General features: G+C 37.3%; 1 protein-coding gene across 1 annotated transcript in view; it reads left to right on the forward strand.

Annotated features, from left to right (window-relative positions):
• The window catches only part of cpne5b (copine Vb), a 114,979-nt gene that overhangs the window by 70,508 nt on the left and 26,250 nt on the right, over positions 1–18,221 (forward strand). The window contains exons 8-12 of the mRNA XM_083534174.1: positions 6,337–6,440; positions 9,666–9,770; positions 15,111–15,152; positions 15,295–15,370; positions 17,671–17,724. Coding sequence (XP_083390300.1) covers positions 6,337–6,440; positions 9,666–9,770; positions 15,111–15,152; positions 15,295–15,370; positions 17,671–17,724 — 381 coding nt within the window. The remainder of the gene's footprint in view (positions 1–6,336; positions 6,441–9,665; positions 9,771–15,110; positions 15,153–15,294; positions 15,371–17,670; positions 17,725–18,221) is intronic.

The following is an 18,221-nucleotide window of genomic DNA, read 5'->3' on the forward strand; positions in this document are numbered from 1 at the left end:
TAAGTTAGCCATGTAATGATAACAGTAACCACATCAACAATCGTTTTTGGAAATCATGCCTATAGTTATGTATTTCTTCCAGTAAGATTAGAGAATTATATGAAGTATCATGCCCTGTCTAGTTATAAATAGTTGCATAGATTTGACCAGTAATCATAAAATGTCCAGCACATTGATCAGCCCAAGAATTAAATATAATTGTGAAATCTGTTGATTAATTTGATTAATTCAGGTAATTGATTGATTTAGATCTACTTGTAAGAGACATACACATCCTTATTCGTGAAGGCCTGACTGAGAAGCTTCTTCTGTGATCAGTGTGAACCCTTCGAGAAGCTGCAGTATAAGTTAGGTAGGCGTATTTTCTCTGAGGACCAAGTGCACTATAGTGTTATAGCTGTAATTGTATTTTTTATTTTTTTTATATATTGGTCGGTTTGCATCTTAATGTGGTCTGTGGAAGTTTTTGTGACTGATTGTATGACGGACGTTTTAAAAGGCTGGACAAAATCTCATTTGGTGGTGTTTGGCCATGTGCTGACCCTTGTTTGCCTCTACTATTGACAGTGAACCTCCCCCTAGAGTGGGACACTTTTTTCTCTGTATATAGAACTGGTGATGTGGAGGTGGTTGAGGTGAAGGTGCAAATCTTCACGACTGCTTTTGACCAATCCTGATTACAGGGTGGAGGTGTAATAGTCAAAATAGCTGGTTTTACTAAAGAAAGAGGTGAGAGTCTGTGGGACTGATGTATGCCAATGCATCTTCGATGAAAACATTTTATGAAGATTTCTAACTGTGCTGAGATTCCCCTACTAAATGTATATTATTTAAATACTACTAATAATATTAATGATAGTAAATAATAATGCAGATGTGCCAAAAATGTTTTGTAAATGTATTATTCAGAAAGCTGTTTGAGACTAGTGGTGTGCCTCATGCTGAAAAGTCAAGTGAGTGGGAGAATATGTTGACAAAGTGGTTAGATACAAAAAGAAGCTCATGGGCATTAGTAAATGTTAAGATATGGATTTCATTTCCACTCAACAAAGTGGTGAAACCTACTGGACAAAGAAAGGCCAGTCATGTTAATCATGAACAGGAGTCTAATAGATAATGCATTCAGAATCCATTCATTCATCCTTAGTAACTGCCTGGTCATGGCCACAGTGGTTTAAATTAAGCTTTCCAATCTATACCTTTTTCATAATGCATAGGCAGACATCAGTCCCACAGACTCTCACCTCATTATTTAGTGAAACTCTCTATTTTGACTATTACACCTCCACCCTGTAGTAGTAGGAGCTGAATAGTAGGGCTTCTATTTAATAAAAAAAAATTTTATGAGTTAGGCCACACCCATTTCAGGTTAAATGCAAATGCAAATTCAAATACGAATATTTGGAGAATTTAACAGAAACAGAAACGTGTCCAGACAGCGGCTGTGCGCCATTCGTTTTTACAACCTTGTCATCGTGAAACCCTGTCCAACAAAGCTTGTCTGTGTGTGATGATAAAAATACACACATTCTGCACCATTAAAAACTACAAACATGTCATTTGCAGTCTGCAAGTCACCCAGTTAACAGCAACACCCTGTTAACTAACTGTAGCCCAGATAACAGACCTGTTATTCTAAGGATGTTTGATTAGATGTGCCAGTTCCTGTCCCACTAATCTCCAGTGCTCTAAGTGGATGCAATGTGCACAACATGTTCTCCTCTTAAGTGCTACTGTATAATTTGATGTAGCACTAAAAAAAACCCAAAAAAAACCACTCCTGCTGTGAAGCTTTGAGGAAACATATTTACTTAATTGTTTTGTAGAGATGAATTTAGAAATGATACAAAATTGCTTTAGACAAAAGTAGCAGAAACTAGTATTTTTCATTTACTAGATTACTGAATGCAAAAATCTGGTGTCACTCTGGCTTTCACCCAAGACCGCTTAGTTGTGATAACCTTAGAATGCCAATTTATGGGCACTGGGGTAATCATAATAAAGATGCTAAATCGTACAGGAATCAGGGATGGGCAGTATTTCTGATACATGTATCTCAAATACGTATTTTAAATATAAAATAGGATTTTGTCATTTTTATAGTTTTAAAATACTGTAAAATACTTTGTAAGAAATAAGTCTACATGATGACATCATAAAAATGCGGCCTCGATTGGTGCCTACTCAGTAGTTTGCCCCGACTTTGAGATCAGTACAGAAAATTTATTCCTGTGGAAGAAAGGTGTGAAGGTAAGAAACCTGCAGGCTGCCAGCTTTCAAATAGGTGTCCAATGATTGATAAATAAATAATTATATGCCGAAATATTGTACCTTGATTGTAACAGCTGTTTAGCAGGATCATGATATTGCACACTATTGCGTAAATGACTGACTGACACATAATATATTATTATATTTATGATTAACAATCAAATGATTAATTTGAAACTAGTTGCTATGAATGCAGGTGCCATCAGTTGTCTTCTTGTGAACAACTTGTTTAAGTCAGTATTGCTGATGGAAAGAAGCCCTTCGTTACCAAATATCAAGAAATTAAGAAAACTATATGTTATTCGCAAGCTGGTAAACATTAAAGTGTTGGTTTCTTTAAAACTAACCTTCATCTCAGAGATCACAGGGAATGTATGTGAATATTTGGTCCGTTAACTGGTTGCCTATGTCAAAAACTGTTTACTTAATCAGTCAGTGTAGTGGTGAAGGAACAGATCAAATAGGCCAAATGGAAGGTTTAAAAAGAAATTTCATGCTTCCTTGTCATTTTTTACCAGTTTTAAATTACAAAAATACAGTAGTTTATTTAGATTTTTGATTTTGAACACTCATAGTACAGTGAAATGACCTTGAGTCTCATTGCACAGATAAATCACTTTTCGTCTCTACACAATTCTTAGCTAATTTTTCTAGCACTGTTTTAAAACCTTTATCTATAATTCTGTCTAAACTTGTGCCAGCTTTTAACAACAACCAAAAAAACTGTAATGCTTCAGTCAAAGGCTGCTTACACTAGGCCTTCATTACAGATTCATGAGTGAGATTCATAAATCTTTTATAAAGCGACACAAGAGAACTTAAGTTTCTAAGCAAAGAACAAGAAAACGCCCAAGGTGACTTTATAGAGGTTGTATCGAATTTTGACTTTTTTCATTGTGTACTGTACTGTATATAACCCCAGCCATTAGGGTTGCACAAGCCTTAGTGCCGGCCCCAAGCCTGGATAAACAGGGAGGGTTGCATTAGGAGGGGCATCCAGCGTAAAAACATGTGCCAAATCAAAACATGCGGATGGTCTGCTATAGCGACCCCTAATGGGAGAAGCCGAAAGAAGGTTAGTTACTGTACTGTATATAACTGAAATGACAATATAACCCTTTTTTGTAATTGAATGACACTTGTTATACAGCGACCACATCTGGCCTTTATATGTTAAATAAATCCTTTTTATTTAGCAGTGCTGGGGTATTTATTGAAGCCGTAATTCAGTATGTCTGAGGAGAGAGATGTGGCTTTCACATTGTATAAATGAAAAGAGAGAATAGCTGTTGGTTATCACTATCATTGTTCAAAAAGAATACGTTTTTGTTCAGAAGAAAGTCTGCAGTCCAATATAATAGATTATATATGTTAAGCTGGTCAGATATAGCCCAAGGCACACAGCCGAAGCACTGCTCCATGTCAGTAAACCTGTGCATTTGCTTAGTTTCTATAACATGTTAGTCCAGAAGACAGATCATTTTTAAGATTTGCTGTCAAAGGTGCTCCATTCTATTCTTTGGTCTCTCTCTCTCTCTCTCTCTCTCTCTCTCTCTCTCTCTCTCTCTCTCTCTCTCTCTCTCTGTAGCACTACAGGTGATTTTTGGATACATTCAAGTATCTTTGCCTTAGCTTGATGTCCAGGACCATTTCTAGCCTCCTTGCGCACTAGAACAGCATTCGGTCTCATGGTAAACCCAGGAAAGAACATCCTGACACGGAAACAGGACACCCCATTAATTCACTTAATTCGCCTGTCAATGTGCAACAAACATTATTATGTTTGCCAGTTGAACTGAGCCAGGCTTCTGTTGGGGATGCTGTAGGACTGACGATGGCAGATGCTATTATAATTACCTGAGGCTCGCTGGAGTTCCTTTTAAAAGTGGGTCATTAGTCTACAAAATGCCACAAACAGAAACAGGTCCTTGTGGGACAAAAGAGATCTACATAGTCTTTAAAACTCCAATCGGGCTTATACCTGACATCGTTCAACCTGTCTCTGACCTGACCCGACCCAACCCAACCCGTCCCATCTATACTGGTACTATTACATTTTAAGACTAACTCCAAACTAAATTTGCTGTATTTTAGGATTGCAAACAACAGTCACTAAACAAACACAATTGCCATTAAAATCGAAAGACTTTGAATAAAGGATAATAAAGACTATAAAGGATGCAATGACAGTGCCATCCACTTCTCCTTTAATCATTTATTTTTTGCTATATAGCACCCCAAATATTTAGCTTTTTAGCTCTTACCCAACACCATCAAGTCGCCCTCAACCCCTTGCACAGTCTTTCCTAGGGTAGACATGGATGAGCAATACTCCTCCACCACAGGTTCAGTAGACAGACACTTTTTCATGCAAACATCTTCAGGTTTACCTTTTCAGATAAACATGCCTATTTTGGATACAAAGGTATAAAACAGTCTAGACATAATGACTATAGTGGGATATTTTCTGTCTTTCTTTTAAAAACCACTAGATAAAAAATGACATACACCTAACAATAATCATCCATGATTGCTTTATGAAGCAAATTTTGAATGCGTCATGGAGGCCTAATGTTGGTACCTTTTAATCAATAGGTTACCAAAAGTTTGTAATCTAGAGATCTTTCCATACCTTCTTATACTTTTGCCTTGAAACGACAAAACTGACTCTGGGAGGCATATTGCTCATAAAAAAACAAATAGTATTTAAAATAAATAATGATTTATAGACATTGAGCAGTAGGAAGCATTGAATTGGTGACCTGTAGCAGAACACAGCAAAAGGAAGACACCGGGTAGGTCATTCAGCTCAGATGTTTTTGATTCTGTCTTTCCAGGAATACAAACATGCTAACAAGAAGCAAGAACACAAAACTCAGTGCCAGACAATTTGATTTCTCTGCTCCCATAAGCAATTTTCCAGTAATCAATTTGGACCTTAAACAGGAAACAGTGTGATGGCTTTGCGCTGCGTTTGTCACTCTTGTGTTGACAGCCTACGCTAGTTTCTAAAGAATTGTTTTCCTCATGTCCTTGAGAATTCTGTATTGAGGGAAGAGAAACAGAGCATGAGTGAGCCAGTGAGGTATGTTTTCTAGAAAATATCTCATGCATGGACCTGTTAGCAGAATCAGCCTCCATATTTTTGAATGCAAATTACATTCAGAAACACGTTATGCTATCTGGCATGATTAGCTGTATCATGTTTAGCTCCATGTATTAATTTCCACCGCAGTGACATTTTTATTTTTAAATCAGTATAAAGCATGATTAATTTTGTAATCACTGCGTTGGAGTAATTGCAAGCTCAACCCATGACACTACCACTAACATATGCTTTGACTCATGAGCAGATCCTTTCTTTAAATGTTCTATAAAGAAGTGTTTCAGGATTCAGAAGCTGTTTAAAGGGTTGTTGCTTAAAGTGGTTGTTTACCAGCATGAAGTATATTATTATTAGTACTATTAGTGGTTATTATTACAAAATTACTGTTTTTTTTTCCTCATGTTATCTTGTTGAGCATTGCCACAGTGCCACATTGATTACTAGCTTGCTCATTAGAAGCCTATATCTCCTGCAATGATGCTTTGGGGCAATGTCTATTAGTTAATATATTATTTGTCTTCATTTTGTTTTGTTTTTTGTTTTTTTCAAATATGCAAATGTTTGCAGGTTGTAGTTTGTACTATTTAGATTTAAAAAATGATGGAAAAATAATTGTGTGGAAAAATGTCAAACTGAATAATGAATAATTTGTAATATTCGCTGAACCTCTCAAATACTATTTATATTTAAATCAGTACAAATGTATAGACAGGATGTGCTTTAGTGTGGAGTCTGTTTGCAGACTTTATACTCCTTCGCTGTGTGAACTGCCAGAGGAAACACCAGGTTCACTGTAATGAGGCTCACGTTCTCCTGGTGGGATTACACAAAAGGACTTTAGCTTCGCTTTTCTGCTGTGTTGCAGTCATTAAAATGCAGGGAACACAATGCAGCTTTCTAAGACACACATACTATGCATATAAACATCTTCTCAGATGTGCTTTGTTTCTTTTTGGCAGGATAGTGCAACCATGCAGTTTTGTGCCAATAAGCTGGACAAGAAGGACTTCTTTGGAAAGTCGGATCCCTTTATGGTATTCTACAGAAGTAATGAAGATGGGACGTAAGTGTGCTCTTGTATTTGACAGCGTTCAACATGCACTTTATCGACAAAAGTATTGGGATACCCGACATTTACAGCAATATGTGGTTCTTTGACAAACTGTTACCACAGATTTGGAAACAGACAATTGTATAGGATGTCTTTAGTTGCTGTAGCGTTAGATTTTCTTTTGACTCGAGCCAAACATGTGCACAGAGCCAGGTCAATGAAGATTTGGTTTACATGGGCTGGAGTGTAAGATCGTGATTGGCCTAATAAAGCGGTCTAACCTCAAGCCTATTGAACACTTTCGCTATTTGAACGCTGACTGCACCCCAGGCCTTTTATCCCTACATCAGTATCTGACAATCCAAAATCTAGTGGAAAATCTTCACAAAACAGTGGAAGTTAATATAACTGCAAATGGGGATTAAATGTCAAATAGGATGTTAAAAAAACTTTAATTAATCTTACAGTCAGATGCCCACAGACGTTTATCCATATAATGTAGTCCCTGTTTACATGCTCCATCCGATGATGTTCATAATGCATAATTGAATGCTTCATTTATTCAGCAAACCTTAATGCTGAAACTCACAAAACATACAACGGCACTTCTGAGCCTATTGCCAAGACCTGCTCTTATTCTGAGAAAGCACAATATTTTCTGTAGCATTTCACGTAATGGATGTCCTTTTTTTCCCCCCGAAAGACCAGTCTGTACATTACCCACTCGAGTGCACGTCATGGCTCCATCATGGTCTACCTCAGTTCATCTTTGCAGAAAGATGAAAAAGTTCCAGATTTACAGAGATCCAAAATAGCACATGCTAATTTGTGTGCAGTGGGATAAATTGTGCTGTTAAAAAAAACAGCACAATTTGAAATAGGATATGAATAAATTAATAAAAATAAAGTTTAAAATAAGAGTGCATTATGTTAATAAGGAACATTTATAATGAAAATCTTTTTAAAGACTGTTACTAAAGTATGGACTTAATTTTCAGGACTCCGTTGGCGTCAGATGTGCGAGTGAATAATCAAACGCGAAACTAATACTTCAATTGAAACATTAATAAATTATTTTCTTTTTCTAATTATTTTACTAAAATATAATTATACGCTTTCAACCTTTTGACTATTAAGAGTTTAACAAAAGAATCATTCTGCCAAAAATTTACTACATGCTCTCTGGACATAATTAGTCGCTCATGCAGTCACTGTTTCAAAGTGAATTTAAGTTTTCAGGTTCAAGCGAGTGATTTTATTGCGGTGGCGATCGAAAACGGGGCTTAATACTGATCACATTCATAGAAAATTACACTGTGGCTTTTCGAGAATTTAATCCATACACAAATACTTTCCCACTTTACTCAACATAAGACACATCATTTTGACGAAAATCATTAACACTGATGAATAAACAGTATTATTTGGAAATGTTATTTAATAACAGTCTAGAACTAGTTTTTGTCACTACAAAAAAAGGTTAGAAAGGTGGTATTAGTCATTACATTTATCAAAAATATAGAAAATTGTTATCTTGGGTTAGGATTATAGAAAGTACAGTTACTATGTTTGATACTGACACGAACATTATTAGCGATAATAATAAATAAATAGAATGAACAACGTACTTGCATGCAAATCCTTACCAGTAGACTGATGTTCTACTCTGTTTGACTTCAGCTGGACCGAAGCAGAGAATCCATTTTCATTCAAATATGTAATGCTGAAGGATAAGATTGTTTTGATTGCATGAGTGGAGAGTTATTTTTCAAAAGCAGGGCTGCACTGAGTTCGTAAAAACCGTGACAGCACTTTTCCCCTCAAGAGCCAACAAATTTTAAAGATAGTAATTTAAGGTTCAATTACTTCAATTGTTGCTTATTTAACTTTAAGGTTTTTTGTTGTTGGTTCTTTGACTACGCTTTTAGGCGATCCAGTCAAAACAATCCTGCGACCACTTTTTAATCACTAAACACTGATTGAGAAACACTGCTTTGTGATCGAGATTGGTATTACTTCTATTGTTGTAAATTAACCAGAGAATGTGTATGTAATATGTGATGTACTTGGCGTCCATAAAATTCAAACAATCTATATTCTTTGCAATTTAGGTTAAAATTAATTTCTATTAAAAAAATTGCAAGTGTTATGGATGCTTACATTCACTCACATTCTCAGCCATTTTAATAGGAGCATATAATCTTGTAATAGGGCTTCTGCTTCTCTTCCTGTGACTGTTTCAGGAACAGAGTGTTCATTATGTTTATTTTTTTGTGGTATAATGTTTTCTAGTTTTCTATCATGCTCATATTGACCACGTTGGCTTATATTACTATTTTGATGAAACCTCGTATACATGTTGTTTCTCAATTTTTTTTTTCCAAAAGATCATTACATCTTCTTCTTCTTCTTTCGGCCCCTCCCGTTAAGGGTCACCACAGCGGATCGTCCGTCTCCATACCCTCCCGTCCTCTAAGATCATTACATGTTAATTGAAAACTAGTCATTTCGCATACCATGTAGTGAGTTGCAGACTAGCGCTTTTAGCAATCATCGTTTTACACAACACAACAAAGAATGGGAATAATTTTAGGATCTTTGATTGCCAAACACAATCCAAGACCCTTTGTCACACCCTCTGTCACCCGAAACCCTATTTTACACATGCAAGCCTTAAATAAATCAAGGGCGCATTGTAATAGATGCCGGGTTCTAATAGTTTTTGATTTTACTGAGTTTTAGTTGCTTAATTTAGCATTGGTTAAAAGAAGCTAATACCAGACAATGAAATTCTTCAGCACACATTATAGTGAGACTCTTCTATTGTAAGTCTCTCGCAAATTTGAAGAAGTCATTCATGGAAAAGGAAATGTTAACACTGCTAATTAGAGAAGCTAATGAGAGCTCATTAGCTTTGCAGAAACGAGGTCATACTAGCTGGAACACTATCTCAGCCACACACATTTTTCAGATTTAGAATTCAGCATTCAGAAGGTAGACCACCAGGCAACAGCGAGTACAAGAAGAAACCGAAGTCGATCGGTACTGATTTAGGTGCAAGAAACCTTCAGCTCCATTTTTAAATATCACTAATCATTAGGCACTAATTTGTTGAGCACATTCCCATATGGCTTGTTAGGTGTGGACGATAAATGCAGCAGCTGGCTGATGCCCTGCTGTGTGTTGCGTTAAGAAAAACACCTCTACTGGCTTGTCACCTTCCTTCTTTCTGTTAAGGTTCACCATCTGCCATAAGACGGAGGTGGTGAAGAACACCCTCAATCCAGTTTGGCAGTCTTTTACAATCCCAGTGAGAGCACTCTGCAATGGAGACTATGACCGGTAAGTTTCCTTTAACACTGTACTACATGAAGGTGAAGCCCCAGCTAGCCTTGAATAATCTGTACAGCTTTCATGTCTATGGCCTTTAATCTCTGGAGAGCTGTTCATAAACAGCTGTGCCATCAAGAGGCATTGCTGCCAGATGGGCACTTTTCCACACAACTGGGCTTTTTTTTGGATTGTGTATAAAAAAAAAAAAGAAAAAGTTTGCTTTGGCAGATTCACAAGTTTTGGACCAGTATAACATTCCATTTGGTGTATACCTACATTGCATTGAATTAAAAATGTGAGTAAAACCTAATCATCCATTAATATGTGTATTGACAAATTTTATTTGCAACACCTGTCTGAAACACAGTGAAACACTGCTATACGTCAGTGATGAATTACACCCTAAAACACTCCCCTGTTTCATTAGTCATGTCACTCACCTATAATTGAGGCGAGCATTTACAGAATTCCACACAATCCTCACAAGAAAACACACAGAGTAGCAAGAAGACAAAGAAGTGAGTCCCTGGTGTCACTCCATCCCCATTTTTTTTTTTTTATAACGCTGAAGAGATACACTCAGCACTACTAATCTCTACCCTTCCTTGTCACTGTAACTGTACCCACAGGGGTACTATTTTTTTTATTATTTATATTATGCATTTTCTACCTTTTCACAGAAAGGTGCATAGTATAGCTGTAGTATAGCTTTAAAAGATTATTGTGGTCTTTATGCCTTAAATCCTGTGCACAATATTCCATTTTTAGTGAAAGATATATATTTTTTACCTTAATACGTAAGTATACTACTGCAATAACAAGGCAGGACACAAAGTTAGGTTCCTTTTCCTTTAGGAGCATTTCCCCAGCCTGAAGTAGCTGTGCTCGGCATCACAGGGAACAAAAAGACATGTAAGCAAGTAAACTGATCTTGAATATAATCAAATCACATTCCTAAAAAGATGAAAAATGACTAAAAATAGCAGGTAAATAGAAATATTACAATAAGATTAAAGAAATGTTATAGGTATATTTTATACTGATCAGGCATAACATTATGACCACCTGTCTAATATTGTGTTAGTCCACCTTTTGCTGCCAAATCAGATAGCATTGACTTCTTCAACAATTTGAGCTACAGGAGCTCGTCTGTTGGATCGTCCAGCCTTCGCTCCCCATGTGCATCAGTAAGCTTTAGGTGCACATGACCCTGTCGCCGGTTCACCACCGTTCCTTCCTTGCACCACTTTTGATAGATGACCGCTGTAGACTGGGAACTCATCACAAGAGCTGCAGTTTTGAAGATGCTCTGACCCAGTTTTCTAAGCATCACAATATGGCCCTTGTCCAACTCGCTCAAATCCTTACACTTGCCCATTTTTCCTGCTTCTAACACGTCAACTTTGAGGACAAAAAATGTACTTGCTGCCTAATATGTCCCACCCACTAACAGGTGCCACGATGAAGAGATAATCAACTGTTATTCACTTCATTATGTTATGCCTGATCTGTGTATATTCGTTTTGTTGTATGTTTATAATAAGAAATAGTAACTAAAATATGATAATATTGTCCATATTAACATCTATTTGCCAAGTTATGGCCGATCCCTACTCTAACATCACAGTACTTGAACAATGCCAGCACTGGCTCCTCATTGACATCAGCCTCAAATGAGGCTACCAATTGTTTGCTCTTTGGCATTGGAGCTGGTAGACTTGTGAACAGTGATGCTGCATGCCCATAGCACCAGTAACAAGTCCCAATCCTAGTCTCATTGTTATTAAGAAGTGAGCTTGGGCACCTGTGTTGTCGAGATATGTTTGAAACGCTCCACCATGTCATTACTCTGGGGTTGGTGGGCTGGTGCATGTCTTACTAATCAACGAACGACAACTTGATGGACTCCCACAATATTCCCACTTGGGGGTTCTTGACATGGCTGGCATTACTGGTGTGATTTGTTGGCCTTTAAAAGCATTTAGGTAGCATTTTGGACCCAGTTCAAATAAAAGTGCTAAGCTGTTAAATGTATATTATTATTATTATTATTATTATTATTATTATTATTATTTGTATATAATACGAAATTGTTGTTTTTGTTGACTAATTTTTCACTGACATTTTAGGAAAATTCTCTATTCAGGCCTTCTCTGTTGTCTGATCAGCCTCAGTGTAGAGGTGTGAACAGTTGGCTATTATTGTCTTTTTTTCGATAATGTTGGTCTGTGGTGTTTTTCTCACCTCCTGTTTCTTGTATCTCACACGTTGGGCAGTCTTTGGTAAGCTTTAGCAAGAATGTCTGGGCTTTGAAAATATCACTTAAATATGGGCAAACACTTTTGGAAAAGGACATCAGAACTGTTTTGAATTTCAGCTCTCACCATACCTCAGATTGTTCTTTTTCTAAAAAAAAAAAAATGAAAAAGGGGGAGCAATATTATGAGGTGGGGAAGTGCAAACCAAAAACTTGTTTAGCTTTGTGTCTGTTTATGTTATTCTGCATTTCATTAAAAACAGATAAAACACCATTTTGTGTAATGAAAATGCAGGTAGGAAAAGGAATTGGTAGAACAGACCAAAGTAGTTGTCTGGTGAAAAATCCTGTCGAAGCAAAACTCACCTTTAGGACCCAACATCTGACAGGAGATGTTTAGCAAAATCCATCCTCATATCTCTTCTTTATCACACCACCCCCAAGCAGAGCTCCCATCATCCACTAACGACACTCAGGTCTCTGTTGTCAGTAGTAAGTGCAGTGTTGGCAAGGACAGCGGGTATTTCACTTTTTTTCAGAAATAGAGCTAGCTGAGCTTTCCTGCTTTCATAAACAGGAAAAGAGCACTCAGAAAAAATAGCACCATGGAGGAGTAAGTGGTGCCACTTTACTAACATACTAAAATAAAAATAAAAATTACACTCCCATGGCTAGCATCAGACCTGTTGAGGCTCAACAGCACCTGCTATTTCTAAGCTAATAGTATTAAAAGCCTCAATCACCTGTCTTTGTCTTTATGCTTTGATAGTAATGTCTTGATTGAATAGAAACATTGGAGTTATTTCCCCCTCAGACTTTACATGAACAGCTGAAGTAATTTGTATTATATTATTATCTATTAAACGAAAATAGCATCATTATATGACAATGTCAATTAGCAAATTGTTCAGTCTCAAAGTTAGAAAAATTGAACAAGTTGCCCGAAGCTTATGCTACAATTTTGGATTACTCAGAACACTAATCTTGATATTTAATGCACCAGCATCCCTTCGACACCTTCACCCCACTCCTTCTCTTCCTTCTACGTTCACTTTATCCTACCCCCCTTCCTCTGTTTGTTGTGAGAGAGATGGGTTGCAAACATTTTCTATTTCTGTTCATCTACTGGGATTGTTGATTGACAGCTGCCTTGGGGGATTGTCTTGACAACAGTTCCCAGATGGTGTCAGAAAACAAGGCATTCAGGTGGCTGAGGCTTTGAAAAGGTGCTGACTCAATAGCTTTGAAGATAACAAACGTCAGAGGACGTGGCCACCTACGCATCTGGTGGGGGTGGGCTGGGGGGGTTTGGCTTTTTTTCTTCTTCACGGTTGTGTGATGTTTCATGTTTCTTGCTCTATTTGCAGTTTTGTGATGTGCCGCTGTTAGGGTTGGGGGGAAAAAGTTTTGACAGCTCCTGACAAAAGTAGTGTGAAAAGTTGGAAAGTAGTCAAAAAACACACACACACACACACACACACACACACTCACAAATCCTCCATGAGTATTTGTAGGTGGATTTTGATTCAGCCAGGGTTCAGAGGTCGCAGAAAAAGTAAGCAGGCTCATTAAGCTAACTCAGCAACAACATTTTGAAGACACTAGCAAAGCATGGCAAGTTGATTTCACAAAGAACGCTCTGTTGCACTTCTGAAGAGCTCATTCAAAACTTTTCAAGGGCCCCCTCCCAGTTCTTCTCTTAGCAGACATAGCGACGTCACATCCAAAAAGAATGCAACAATTAGCAATGCTTTTTTGGTAAACAATCATAATGACTTGCGAGAGTGTTCTGTATCAACTGTGACCAGTAAGGCCTGAAATGAAACATAATGTAAATGAGCTTAGTTACTCATTCCCTAGGATGCTTCCGTAAACGGTATACGAGTCTTGCTTACACTAATGAGCTGATTTAGAGAAAGGTGCGTTTTTATCCTCATTATTATGTGCATGTGGCCACATCTTTCCCCCACAATCTTGTCAGAGCTTCAGAGCAGAAACACCTGCTGAGGGATGCGAGACCCCCACATCCTGATCTATTGGTGTGAATGTGACTGATGACTTAATTGAGGCTCTGCGAGGCAACAAGCCAATTAAAATTGCTGCTGACGATGACATTTCCTCCAAGTGTTTGGATTGTTAAAGTAAAATGAATGAGTAAGCACAACCACCAGCCAGGGTTGAAATGTGTTCTTTTAGCTGAATAGCCTTATTTACATAAACAATTTTCCTGTGCATGAATAATTTAGGGGTCCAAAGACCAAGAAGACTTATTATGTGTTTTTGTTTTTGTATATATTCTGATTGTGTGGGCTTTTTTTTTTTTTTTATGACTATGCCAGAAATGGCATTACTAATTTTACTTGTCTTGTTATACAGAGCAGAACATGACCACCGGTAACTACTCCCATCTAACAGAACATCCTACAAATATGGCCACTGAGAACTACAAAACACATCCATGATCGGAATTTTATTAATTTGTATGGCACTTTAATAATGGGCATTGCCACATAGCAGAAATTAATAGATTTAAAAGAAATCCCTACACATGTATCCCTAATCCTCTAAATGTATCCTTAAGGAGTGAGCCAGCAGTGAGGTGCAGTTGCAAGGACAATTTGAGGAAGTAGCCATAAGGGAAACCAGAATTCAAAATGGATCCATACATATCTACTGTAGCTGACACTTAATAACCATTCATTATACCTTTATCATGAAGATCACAGATAAAGTATATAAAGACTCACCTTCCAAAACACTATTATGAAAGTGAATGTTTAATGTTAAATGCCTGATTGTATCAAGTTTTTTGATTCTGTTGTGTTTATGCTTAACTTTCTGGTATTTGTCATTGTCTCCCTCCTGAGTATCGTTGTTTGTATAGTACATCGCCTGACTTCTGCCCGTTTGCTCACGTTGTTGTTTTTTTGGATCTGTTTGCTAAGAAACTTAACCTGCATCTCTCACTGTCTGTGCTGCCTGACACAAAGGACTACACATTAATTTGTATCATTTCTTCAATTAAGGGTACTTAAAAGTGCTTTCGCTTTTATTTTATTTTTTTAGAACTGTTTCTTTTATTAATCTTTCAGAACGATTAAAGTCGAGGTGTACGACTGGGATCGTGATGGAAGGTTAGTCACCAATTTATTTGTCCAAATAACCATAATAATTAGTCAAGCGAAATAGGAATGGCTTGATGTGTTGCATGCCAATGGATTGTGTATTTTTTTTTTTCTGAATCCTGTAATTTGTGTGATATCTTTTTAATTTCAGTCACGATTTTATCGGCGAATTCACCACCAGCTACCGGGAGCTAGCCCGAGGTCAGAGCCAGTTTAACGTGTATGAAGTGAGTTCCTTTACAACTCCCTCAAACCATTCCTTCAATTTTATTGAATTCAATTAGATTTAATACGTAGGCCATTTTCGACAAACTGATACTCCTAAGGCATTTTTATGAAATCCGGATGTAAACCTACGTCTCTAATGAGCTAACCATAGGTGATGGTGGTAAAAAAAATATTTCCTGAGATGACAAGGAAAAAGCCCCAAGATGGAAAAAGACATTTATTATTTAAAAATGATCATGTTCATTTTGGGAACAGCATAATTTTCCATATGTGAATATTCAATGTACCTTCGCTTTGTTTTTCCTCTCCCCTGAGTGACGACAACAACTAAAAAATCTCATTAGCATTCCTGCATGCAATCATTAGGATTGAGAATTATTATCCAGTTATTATGGGATCTAAATCCTTGGTGAGGATTTTGCTGTCTACATGTATGTCAGAGTCTTTATTTCCTTTAGAATTGTTGAGTGCAATGCAACCAATTTGTGTAGTATTTATAGTGGTGTTAATCTGGGATAAGCTGTAAAACCTGGAAACATTTATTTAGAGGAATCTCACACACACATGTGCACACACACACACACGCACACACACACACACACACACACACACACACACACACACACACACACACACACACACACACACACACACACAAGTATTAATACAACTAATTAATACGTCAGTGATTAAAAAAAAAAAAAAAAAAGTCCTGCCGTTCTATTGACAGACCGAACCTTAATTTAACCACAAAAGAGCCCATTTTAATCATTGATTCTTGGAGCGTTTAAAGAAACACTGTGCATTAGTGATATTTTCTCCTTGTTTCCTGTTCGTAAAAAGCCAGCAGGTGGCCGGCCCCACTTTGCTTTTTCCGCTTTTGTGTGAATTTCAGTAGTTTTTTTTTACCGCCATCTGTCTTTGTGCGTCTGCAGGCCCGCATCCATCTTGCTAAATTGTCAAAAGCATAGAGGACATGGCCACTATTGCTCTAACTATCTGTGCCACCATCACAGCGCACATGGAGTCAAACGTTGTGTGCGCCGCTTCCCCTCAAGCTAGGTTCATTATGCTAGCCTGCATGTGAAATAGAGACAGGGTGCCGAGATAGGAAAACAAAGTGGTTATAGTGGCGAGAAATAGAGAGAGAAAATTGCATGCAGATTATTCAGTCTCACTGTAATTCTTCTGATGTGAGGCAGAATGAGACATCGCATTAACTGCGGATGAAATGTCCAGTTTTACACCCGACCAACTTCTCTACAAAAAGCCATTTCATACAGAAGCCCTGAAATGCAAGTTGTATGTGCAGGAACTAGATCATAATTTTGACTTTGCAATTTCAGAATGTCATTATTATACGTTTCCAGATGGTATCTCACTATATTTTGAATTTTTATTATATAATTTACGCTATATGGACAAGAAGATTGGATCACCTGACTGTTCCACCATAAGTATGTGGTCCTTTTCCAAACTGATACAAAAAAAACTTGACACACAATTGCACAGGACATATTTGGGTGTCGTAGCATAACATTTTCCCTTCACTTGAACAAACCTGTTCCAACATGAGAATGTCTATGAATATATGGGTTACATGGTTGGAGTGGAAGAACTTGTTCTGACCTTCATCCCTATTGAACACTTTTGGGATGAACTGGAATGCTGACTGCACCCCAGACCTCATCACCCTACATCAGTACCTGACTCTATTGTCCCTTAATGAGCACAAATCTCCATAAACAAACTCTAAAATCTAGTGGAACATCCCAGATGAATGGAGGTTATAATAACAGCAAATTGGAAATAAATGTGAAATTAGATGTTCAATAAGCACTTAAGAACTTATAGCGCAATAGAAATACAAAACCAAAACAAAACATGTAGTCAATAGGAACAAGACAATCATGGAAAACTAAAGTGAGACACTGCAAGGGATGAGACATATTTCCATGTGCTAATTAACAGAAATTGTAATTTAGCTGCAAATAGTCATGTGACCTGAAACCTGGGGGTGCAGTGGTTAATGTAAAAAAACGAAAAAGTCCATGGCCATAATTCTGACAATAGTAAAATTTATTAAACACAATTAAATAATGTGCTTTTTTTATTTTTTTTATTTGCTGTTAAGGAGATTTGGTCATTTCATGATTACCCATTTTTAATCCGAACACATTACACAGGATAATGCAATTCCTAAATACCTATATATCGCTCGGACGGCTTCCACCCAATCTGATACGTGTGAACGTTTATAGACTTGGCTCCTGAACGGTTTCTTCATCCTGGTTTGTAGGTGGTGAATCCAAAGAAGAAGATGAAAAAGAAGAAATACGTCAATTCTGGCACGGTGAGTTGAACTTTGGAACACACACACACACACACACACACACACACACACACACACAAGCACAGTTCAATTTATCTAAAAACAACAAAACAAAGCCACACATCCTCTGCCTGTAAGAAAAGCACACAAATTTCTCACATAAATTGCTTTCTCTTTTCACACCCCGCTAATTAAAGGAGTAAAAATAAATAACTATTGGGTGTTTATTTTTTTATTGCAGCTGTGCGGAGACTATGTATCCCTTTGCCACATTTCTTATAAAAAGTCATTATTTAAATCTGCGTTTGCTGTTCACCATATTAAAAAGGGCGCAAAAGTTAGCGATGACGAATAACCTTTGAAATGTGAAAAAAAGAGAGAGTGAGAAAGGAATCTGTTAGCGATTCGTAAAGTGGACACAAAAGTGCAGTAAGTTGTATCTTAGAACAGTTAATGTGACATAGATCTGTAACCCAGACTGATGACTGCAGTACAGACGCCTCAATTCCTGTCTTCCC

This window comes from Silurus aristotelis, assembly GCF_946808225.1.
Source record: "Silurus aristotelis genome assembly, chromosome: 28".
Classification (NCBI taxonomy): Eukaryota; Metazoa; Chordata; class Actinopteri; order Siluriformes; family Siluridae; genus Silurus; species Silurus aristotelis.